We start from the raw sequence: 10,807 nt of genomic DNA, 5'->3' as shown, positions 1-10,807 counted from the left end.
CCGCCGCCGCCCCCTGCCCTCCTCCCGCGCCGCGCGGCAGCCGCGGCGCCCTCCCGTGAAGAGAAGGAGCGCGGCGCGGGCAGCGGCGTTGGCAGCGAGGAGCCGGCGGCGGCGGCCGCGCAGCGAGGAGGAGGAGGAGCAGGAGCAGGGAGGAAGATGCCGCCGTCGCTCGGCCGTTGAAGGCGGCTCGTCCCCGCTCGCGGCGGCCCGTGCAGGGAGCGGAGCGGGCAGCGCGGCCCCGGGCGCCCTCGCCCCATGGCGCGGGCAGCGCCGAGGCGCTGAGGCGGAGAGCAGCTTCCCGGCCTGTCTCCCCCCAACGCTTTTACCGTTTTAAACGCTACTTTTATTCCTCCCCGTGCACGCTCGGGGCTTTTCGGCTCTTTTTGTTGCCGCTGCTGCTCGTCTGCATTTTTTTTTTTTTTTAAATTTTCCTTGTATTTCCGCGGCGGGAGCCGCGCCTGAGTTGGCCGCGGGCGGAGCAGCGGCTCGGCCGGCTCCCGGGGCGGCCTCCGCGGCCGGGCGGATGGAGCAGCGGCGGCGCCGGGGCCCGCGCGGAGGCGGCCGCCAGCGGGCCGCGGCCGCGGCGCTCTGAGCGGGGCCTCGCCGCCGCTCCGGGAGGGGAGGAGAGGACGGGAGAGCCTCGCCCGCCCCGGGCACTCTGAGATTGAAGGGACTGAGCAGGAAGCGCTGCCCGCGCCGCCGCAGCCCGTGCGGTTTCTCTTCTGTGCCTGCTTGTTCCTGTTTTATTATTTCTCCCCCCCCCTTTGTTTTATATACGCTTGCTTTGCTCTGGAATAAGGGAAGCCTTTTTTAACAATCTTTGGAAACATGTCGACGGGAGAAAGCTTCGAGTCTCGCTTTGAGAAGATCGATGGGGCTTTGAAGGATCCCAAATCCGAGGTGAACGTGGACTGCCTGCTGGTGAGTGTGAGGGCCCTGTGCGCCTGCTCCCCGATTTCCCTGCCCTCTGGCAGCCCTCCTGGCACTGGGGCTTAGTCAACTGCCGAGCTCCGCTCCTGTGCCTCCTTATCCAAATCCTCAAGTAGGTGCCTGGGTTCTTCCCAGCGCTGTCAGGCTCCCAGTTGCATCACGAGGAGGACTTCAACACGCAGGACTTCATCCCTGACGTAAACACCGGCGCTGCACAGCCGCTTCCACGGAAGTGAGCGGGGCCTCAGTGCTGAGGTTAGAAAGTACCTCAGCAAAGCGTGTGCCACGTCCAGCTGGGTACTTCGGTGGTGTAGCTGGGTACTTGGTGCTCCTAGAGATGCCCTTAAATAGTAGTGAAATGTTATGTAGGCTTTTATGCTGACCTAGCCAATTCATTTTCTTTAGAGCAACTGATTAAAAGTTGCTTTTTTTTTTTTTTTTATAGGTATATTTTGGTTTACTGCTGCAGAAAAGAAAAATGGAAGTGCAATTATTCCTAGTGTGAATTTTGGCATTTCTTGAGGAGCAGAGAGGGAAGAGGTGTGGGGATGGAAGTAGCTGTTAGCTATAGCACATAGAAGAAAGAGGTGAGAGGAACCTAATGAAAGCTCTGGTACCGGTCTGTGACATCTTGTGCTGTGCTCAGGGTACTGACAGGTCAAACTTGTAGCCCTGGGTGAAAGCAGAGCCTCCTGTGGGTGCTGCTGGTGCCAAGGCAAGGGGTGTTGCTTCTTGCAGAGGACTTGACTGTGATGTGGATGTTTAGTTCTCTGCTTATGGTGCTTATAAGGTACTCCGTGAGCTTTGGTGATGCAAAGCTGCCTTCCAAAACTGTGTTGTATGACAGGCTTCTGCTGGTGGAACTCAAGAATATGGGATCAAATAAGCATCCTGAGCTCTGTGTTAAGTTTGCCTCAGTTTTCTGGCATGTGCAGTGATGCTGCCCATGCTCTTAAGGCTTTCTGCAGCATAGGGCATTGCAGATAATCTAACATGCGGTAACTGTATTTCTTGATTTGTTAATCACTTTAAGCATTTGCACTTTTCCAGTTAATACTCGTTGCAGCCTTGGGTTTAAGCTGTAGTCAGTTTTGGAGCTGGTCTTGTTGGGATGCTTCCTGTTGTGGAAAGGTTTAGAGTGTTCACACCTCAGGTATTAGGAATGTTTCTTAAATTGAAGATATTTTAGGGCTTCTCAAATTTTGGCATACTTTTGAATATTGCTTTAGAGGTTACTTCTTTTTGCCTTTAATAGATGTCAGTTTAAACAAGGTGCTACTTCTAAAACATCAGCTAATAGGTTAACATTATATGTGTATCAAGTTCTCTGTTGGCTGTAGTTTAACTTGGGCTTGTAGCCCTCCTTGTTGGCTGTTTTTTATAGTTCTGTAGAATTTAAGTGTCTAACCATTTCCAAAGGTTCTTAGTGTGAGGAGCAGCATAATCTTTGGCCCAAAGTTCTACTTGTGTATTAAATCTAACATCTACATGAGTGTACTCTTAAAGAAGTGCTTTAGATTAAGGTTAAATTGATCTCCGCTTAAAACACAGTTCAAGATGAACTCTCTCCCTGCCTTTACTTCTCCACTCCTCCCTGCAGAGAAAGAAACTTGTCGATCTCCAGTCCTGATGGATTAAAAAGTTGTATTTTGATGATCAAATTTTGATAAAGAATCAGCTTATCCTTCTTTATTACAGCACTTTAAAAACCTTAGAGTAGAAGCATGAATGGATGTTATTTATAGTTGTTTCCACTGTTCCTCAGCACAGGTGTCGGCTAGCTATGCATCTGAGCTGCACTATCTAAGCATCTGTGCAGGTGTTTTAAATTCAACATCCAGTTTTCTGCAGGACTGCTAGGACTTCTTCAGGCTCAAAAAATAATCTTCTTAACTGTTTGAAGAACAGTCTCTGCAATGCCCTTTCTTTGTTCTTGATATGTTTTTGTCCTCCTTAGCTTTACTTGATTTGCATCCTTCCTTTCTTTAGCCACCCTTCCAGTCCCTCCCCATGTTTGTAGCCTCTATGGACTAACGGGCAGATATGAAATAACCTTTAAAGTAAGCTAACCATTTTGGTTTTGTGGATGTTCTTTGTGCTAGAAATAGCCTAAACTTTTATGTTTGAAGTAATATGAGATTATTAAGAAAAGAAGATCAGGGAGTGGGAAGGTTTGGTACAAGGGAAGGAGTGTAATGAATTCAGGAAGGAGTGGGAGAATGAGAGTTGTGACAACAAAACAGGAGGAAAAGACATACGGAGAACTATATAACTTCCTTCCTGTTGAATGTAAGCTGAAATTCATAATGTCGAGCCACTGGAGAGAGGAGGATGTACAAGAGAAAACAGGAAAATAAACAGAGCTGTAGTAAAAGTAGGGTAAGAAAACTGATTATAAGTTGCAACTATATTTGATTTTGTTTGAGGCTTCATGCACTTCAGTTGTGCCAGGCTGGGAAGTGATAGAAATGCTTTCATTTTGATGAGCCATGAGCAGGCTGGAGCTTACATTTTGTGCCAGAGTATCATGCAGTGCTTTCCCAAAATAGCAGGCCCCAGGCTTCTTGTAATCTCCAAAAGATCTAATAAAACTGTGAAGGGTGTGTTAGATGCGTGGTCACACTGTAGGGCGTGTGCTAATCGGATACCGGTGAACATCTTGGGTGCGCTAAACAGAGCCAAGGGCAACGCGAGCAGCTAGCTATTAACTGGGGCTCAGTGCCTCACTGACAACATTACCCAGGCAAGGTAGGTGTGGGTGTGGTGGTTTATTTTTTTATTTTTTATTTATTTATTTTTATGAGTGTACTTTTGGAAAATACGTTTCTGTTTTTATTCTTGGAGTTTCTTTCCAGAGTCCTTTGTTTATTGCATGCTTTTTAGTGAGGCACAGGGGTTGTAATAGGTTGACTGGATGGGAGAGATACCTCCGGCTGAAGTTACCTATGCTCATTGGATTCAAAAGCTAGTAAGGTAGTTTTCACAAAAATGCATTTTTGGTTCTCTCTTCGCTATTAAAATGGAAAAAGACTTCTTAGTGAGTTAATAGTATCTATTAGCTAGAGATTTGAGTAAGTTTGGGCTTGTGTGTTTGTGGCTTTTTTTCTCCTCACCTACTCTCCTGCATCACATTTAAAAATTCAAAAAGTCCCTAAAACTTTGATAGTTTTAATCTTCAAAGACGTCAATCTTTTGCTTGAACAAAGAGCTTCAAGCATTTTGAAGCTTGTTCAGCTTCAAAATAACTGCATGGGACATTTGTTTTATTTTTGTTTCAAGAGGTATCTATTTCTGTTATACCAAAAATAAGCAAGCACAGAGGTTTGTGTGTCTGTTTTTTATGCTTTTCCTCATTCTTCTAGATCTGAATATGAATCAGTTTGACATATGAGCAGATGAAAAGATTTCATTATCTATAGAATTGAGCTTAAATTTCTACCTCTAGACTCTTTTCTCTTTTAAATGTGCCTTAAAAAAAAAAAAAAAAAAAAAAAAAAAAAAAAGCACTTGTGGTTAGGGATTTGGCAGATGAAATTAAGAGGTAGTAAATAGTGCAATTCAGAATACCTTCACTTTGGAAGTTATGTGACAAAATAATTGCTGTAAATTGCCTTCTCTGAAGTTTTGTTAACTGTACTCTTAGGATCTGAAGGGTGAGAGATTTGCCATCTGAGAAGCTTACACCTTTGCTTATGAAGCTTATACATAGAGAATGTGGAGTTTGAACACTTGCAGACTGTCAGCTTCAGATTGCAACTTCAGAATGCTCTAATCTGCCTGGCATCAGTTAAAAGTACTGTGAAATGTCAGGATTGACAATCCTCTCTGGATGCGTATCCACTGCTTTCTAGATGTGGCACTTTTTTTTCCCTCAGTGGGATCTAAAAGGAGACTTTTGGCTGACTTGGAAATGTAATTCGGAGTTTTCAAGTTACTGTATACAAGTTTTAGGCACAAAACTTAAGTATATTTGTAGGCTAATGTTGCCTACTCATGACTAAGGGTTATAAAATACGTAGAATGACATTAAGGATCAAGTATGTAGCTTGGATATGTTAAAAGGAGGAAAACGTAACTGTGCTTTGTCTTTGGAGGTGCCATGACTTGGATTCCTGTTTCAGGTTGAATCTTTTAGGAGTCCTTTTAATATTAGATGAGCTTCATCAGAATGACAGTATGATGGGACTGTCAGAATAGTGCTTGATTTGCAGTGCGTAATTCCTTCTTACAGGAACAGTCAGCTTGTACAAGGTAGGCAATGCTTTGATCATAAAACTAGAGTGTTGACTGTTTTTTATAGGGAAATAACATAAGTTTTAATTACGAGTGATGGAGGAAGTTGATATTGTTAAATTAAGATGTGTTTAATGAGAATGAAAATTAAAAAGTGAAGTAGATGATAATTTTATCAAACCTGTATTTATAAACAATTTCTTCAGCAGAGTGGTGTTGTGGGGTTTTTTTTTGTATTTGGAGGTGGTGGAAGGAAGAGAGAAACACCTGGATGTGTTTAGACAAACTGGAAGTTAACCCCCTAACTTGAGAGCCACTCACTGCAAATTTAACAAATACTCAGAAGCACCGCGACTGCGTGATTATGGGTAGCCTCACAATAGTTTGCAGCAGAATTACCTAGAATGTATTTCAGTTCTAAATAAAAGTTTTTGTAGGTCTCTTACAAAGGAATACTGATATGTTTATCTCAATGTAGGATTTGTTCTTAATTTGAGAGATTCTAAAAATGCAGTTCAAAAATTCTATTGTTGACTTGATGCTATTTATCAAAACTTTTGGCATCCAGAAATTGCATTTATAAATGGAAATATATTGAAGAGTTGGAATTTCTTCTGTGAGAACAAAGGGAGAATGGTTGAAAGCTATTCTGCATTTGACTTAATTTGTCCTTTTTGCTGCTTGAGTAACTGCACAGAAGGGTAATTGGGCAGTATGACTGAAACTGTAAGTGCTAGGAAAAAAAATTTATACCTCCCTTAAACATGAATAGTAGCTTCTAGCTTTCTCAATTTGCTGAAAAAAAGTGGTTGAAAAGAGTTGAGAAGTTTGACCTTTTTGAAAAAGTGATTTGGAGATCTTGTTTTCTGTAATGTTTTGCTTGATATAATACCTAGTAGGTATCTTCTTGGTTTTTCTTCAGTACCAATGGTCTAAGCATCAGAAGAATATCAGCAAGATGTAACACACTGTAGTGCATCCTCAAGTGCGCAAAACCTGGGGACAATTCAGGCAGCCAGCAGTTGCTTGGTCTGCCTAGCTGCTCCTGTTCCTGAGTGACAACAGCCACAGGAGCAGTACCAGTTTCTAATCAGACGGCAGGTCAAAATCTGTTCCGTTGTTCAAAATCTTTAAAGAACTGGCTTTAACTAAGATTGCTACTCCTTGCAGGACTGTGATCTCCCATTCTTCAAACATGTAGAAATTGTCAGTCTCTTTATTTTAGGTTCCAGTTCAAAACTGGAAAATTCAAAAATTTAGCTATAGTGATTATTTCAAACTTGAAAACTTCAGGGAGGGAAGACTTTGGTGAAAGGCTGTTCATCTCTTGCTGATCACTGTCAGATCTCTGTCTAGGGAGGCTGTTCAAACAAAAGCCTTCAGGTGAAGACAGGTTGGCTGTTTGATGTTTGTATCTTTTACTTTTAAAAAAGACCTCCAAAACTTACAATTTTGAAAGAAAATAGGTCAGTTATGTTGGAAGAGGATTTGGACGTCTGCCTTTTTAGTATCTAACCCTATACACAATATTTTACTCAGTAGAAGTTATGATAATTTGATATTTCTCAGTAATCTGCTTAGTTGCTATATCAAGGAGAAATAAATTTGTCAAAACCAGAAAGAAAAGTCAACAATTTTGGTTTTTACTTGAATAGTAATGCACAGCTTCTCACAACTATCTTCTGTACTGGAGAAGACACGAAGGTAGCAGTTGCCACTTTTTACTTTAATTAAACCACTTTGCAAACCACATTTCGGGGGGAAAAAAAGTGATTTTTGTGCCACAGAAGACTAAAAGGACGTTCCAGTAGGGACAATTGTAGACCTGCACTGCTTATACATAAGGGTAAAAATATCTGAGGTGGAAGTTGCCATGAATTGATAAATTCATTTTGAATTTAATTTGGAGTTGCGGTTAATATAAGATATAGGATTCTTTTCTTGTAAAAATAAGAGTTAGTGCCTTGCTCTGTTGCATGGTGCAGTATGCCGTTAGTGATACCCCAATCTTTGGTGATGCTGATGCTTGGTAGTTTTGGGCTTTGTATATCCGGAGACTACCACTGTCCTTTAGTGAAGCATTGAGGGAGGCTGGGCGACACTTGGGATGTGGGGATGGCTTCATGTGCCATCAGTGGGACAGTAACCTGTCCCTTGGGAATGGACAAAGAGGAAGAAGAGGCTGCCCATGATAGAAGCTGAAGTGCAAGGTGTCGTGTCAGTACAACACCCAGTATCGTCTTGATGTGTGGATGCCAGCCAAAGTCTGACACGGTTGTTCTACCCCTGAGGTCTAGAGTGCCTTTGACTCCATGCAGAGCTACTCAGTGTTAATGATCTCCTGGTGAGAAGCATTTCCAGGCAAGAGATGGTTGGGTAGGGATGGGTGGGGGAGAGCTCTGAGGGAGGAGAGCCTGCAGACAGGACAAAGTCCTTGCTGGTTATTCTTGCTCCCTGCCTGTTGCTGTTCAAGACAAGTTGTGTGGAAACAACACAGGGCAGGGTGTTCAAGATGGTAGTGGTGGTGCCTCCTGCCAGCTTGCCTTTTTGGTACTTTTGGTACATGCTGTAGGTTTGAGAGGTGGAAGCACAGGGATTTCATCACAGGCCTTGTTTTGCTATGAAGTCTTGTCAGCCTCTTAGAAAGTATTTTGAATGTAGATATACTAACAATTATGTCAATGTTAAGATCACAGAACTTGCTCTACCATTGCAAAGAGTTAAGTTTGTCCTGTCTCTTCACCCTTTGTAGTACTTAGTTGAAGATGTATTTAGAGCTGGAGATGTCATTATGAAGTTGCATCCCCCTGGAAGTGCAGGGACTGACATGCTTCCTGGAAGATGTTTTCTCCTAAGTGGAAGTGTCCCTGGCTATTTTCTGACTTTCTCATCCCCCACAAACTGTGGAGTGCTTGTAGCTTCTGGACATGGCACATGACATGGAAAAAAATGGAGATACTTTGGCTTGTGAAATCAAAACCAGGTGCTACCAGAATATGAAGATTTGGTCAGTTTATGCTTCTGAGACAAACTGTGAAGACTTCTCTAAAGAAGACCATGTTTTGGAGAATTGGGGTGTTTAAGAATGTAATTCTAATTCAAAGATGATTTTGTACCAAATAACTTGCATGTTTACAGCTGTATGTGGATTGCAGTTAATATAATTAGAAATGGAAATAAAATGGAAATAGACTTGGAAAAAGAATAGGAAGAGAAAGACTAAAAGACACTTTTGCTCTTAATTCTTGATGAGTGTTATGTCAGATAAGTCTTTGCAGTTATTCTCTATTATTTTTCTTCTGTCCTAAGATGCCTTCAGGCTCTCATAACAAAGCTTTTTATCCTTAATGGTATGTGCAAATAACACTATATTCTCCGAAATACTTTGGGCTTGAGCTGTAATCAAAGATGTCATTCACAAAAAGAAACTGGAGTATGTTCAGCTTCAGTGCTTCAGTTCTGGGACTGCATCTATAAATGACTACTACATAACTCCTTCTCTTCTGATAGAGTGCCAGTGGATTTGGTTAGTGTCAGGGGAAACTTTGAATTATTGCATTGTTCTCGGCCTTACTTTTGGTTGAAACAAACTCCTCGCTGCCTGTACTAGCGACTGTAGTCAGACCTACGGACTTGGCGTACAAAGAGTTCTTGCTGTCGGTTACTGATATGTATGTGGGAAATAAGGGTTGGAGAACCATTCACTACAGACAAAATTTATAAAGCCTTTTTTTTATATCCTTCATTGAAGTTTCATAAATTGAGTCAGGATTGCAGCAAAATATTAATTAAAATTTGGTCAGTTGCATTAAGGACATATGTACTTGCTGATTGGGAAGTGCCTTTCCCCGTGTTTCATGCCCTTGGAGCCAAAGCTTAATTTTTAAATTTTAGATGAGACCAAAAAAAAAAAAGATAGCTGAGGATTTTTCTTCCAAATTGGGCTGTCTTGAGAGAGGTTGAATAAGTGTACTTGTAATAAAAAATGAAAGCTATCTCACATTAATTGTGTTAGGTCAGTAAGCTTACTTGCTAGTAGTGTTGCATTATTTGTATTTTCTGGGAGAAGAAACATCCTACAAAGGTGTATTTTTAGAAGCAAATTGGCCAGAAGAGCTTATGAAATAGTAACTAAGTTTTCCTCTAAAACAGGGACTGTCAGGTTTTTAGTTTAAAAAATATCTTGAACTGATTATTTATCATAAGTGAAACAAATGAGGTGTGAAGCAGCATAGTGAAGGTCTGTGAATGTCTAGCAGACTAGTACTATTCTAAGAATTATTGGAACTCATCTTCTGTCTTTCCTAAATATATTTAATTGCTTTCTTGAAGTTAGGATCAACATAAGCTTTTGCATAATCTCAAGAAACACCACCATTTCTTCAAATAAATGAAAGCTTGCAGCTTTGTCGAACCTTAAGTGTAAGTCTTAGTTTAGTCTCTTCTAGATTTTCACAGAATCCCGGAATGGTTAAGGTTGGAAGGGACCTCTAGAGATCAGCTAGTCCAACCCCCTGTTCCAGCAGGGACACGCAGGGCACAGGGTGGCATCCAGGTGGGTTTGGAAGACCTCCAGAGAAGGAGACTCCACAACTTTCCTGGGCAGCCTGTGCCAGGGCTCTGTCACCCTCACAGGAAAGAAGTTCCTCCTCATGTGGAGATGGAACTTTGCTGATGCCTGGGGTTATTCCTCTCCAGGTGCAGGACCCTGCACTTCTCATTGTTGAACCTTGGGAGGTTGTTCTCTGTCCAACTCTCCACCCTGTCCAGGTCACTCTGGATGGCAGCACAGCCCTACGGAGTGTTGACCTCTCCACCCAGCCTGGTATCGTCTGCAAACTTGCTTAGGGTGCACGCTGCGCCCTTGTCCAAGTCACTGATGAACAAGTAGAGCAGCACTGGGCCCAGTACGGACCCCTGGGGGATACCACTAGCCACAGGCCTCTGGCTAGACTAGCCCCCATTTATCACCACCCTCTGAGTTCTGCCATCCAGCCAGTTCTCAGTCCACTTCCCTGTCCACTCATCTAACCCACACTTCCTGAGCCTACCCATCAGGATGTTATGGGAGACAGTGTTGAAACCCGTGCTGAAATCAAGGTAGACAGCATCCATGGTTCTCCCCTCATCCATCCAGTCATCCCATTGTGGAATGCCATCATATTGGTCAAATATGACTTCCCCTTGATGAATCCATGCTGACTATGCCTGATCATCTTCTTTTCCTTGACATGCCTCCAGGGATGGAGGTGAGGCTGACCAGCCTGTAGTTTCCTGGTTCCCCCCTCTTGCCATTTTTGAAGGCTGCAGTGATGTTGGTATCTTCCAGTCCCCCAGCACCTTCCCTGTTCTCCATGACATCTCCAAGGTGATGGAGAGCAGCTGAGCAAGAACCCTTGCCAGTTCCTTCAGCACCCTTGGGTGCGTCCCAGTCGGGCCCATAGATTTATGTGTGTCCAGTTTGCTTAAATAATCCCTAGCCCAGTCTTTCTTGACCAGTGGAAAGACCTCCTCTCTTCTGGTTCTCTCTCTTATATCCAGGCTCTGTAGTTCATGGGGACCAGTCTTAGTAGTAAAAACAGAAGCAAAGAAGGCATTTAGTAACTCTGCCTTCTCTGCATCCTCTGTCAGCAAGGCTCACTCC

The 10,807-nt window shown here is 43.0% G+C and overlaps 1 protein-coding gene across 1 annotated transcript in view; it reads left to right on the top strand.

The window, feature by feature from the left end:
* Positions 1-610: 610 nt before the first annotated feature.
* The window catches only part of ROCK1 (Rho associated coiled-coil containing protein kinase 1), a 67,750-nt gene continuing 57,553 nt past the window's right edge, over positions 611-10,807 (top strand). Inside the window, exon 1 of the mRNA XM_026035506.1 lies at positions 611-921. Within this exon, the coding sequence (XP_025891291.1) occupies positions 829-921 (93 nt within the window). The 5' untranslated portion in view covers positions 611-828. The remainder of the gene's footprint in view (positions 922-10,807) is intronic.

Source organism: Nothoprocta perdicaria, unplaced genomic scaffold, assembly GCF_003342845.1.
Source record: "Nothoprocta perdicaria isolate Ctin4 unplaced genomic scaffold, notPer1 scaffold_16, whole genome shotgun sequence".
Taxonomy (NCBI): Eukaryota; Metazoa; Chordata; class Aves; order Tinamiformes; family Tinamidae; genus Nothoprocta; species Nothoprocta perdicaria.
This window is presented reverse-complemented; position numbering and strand designations above follow the sequence as displayed.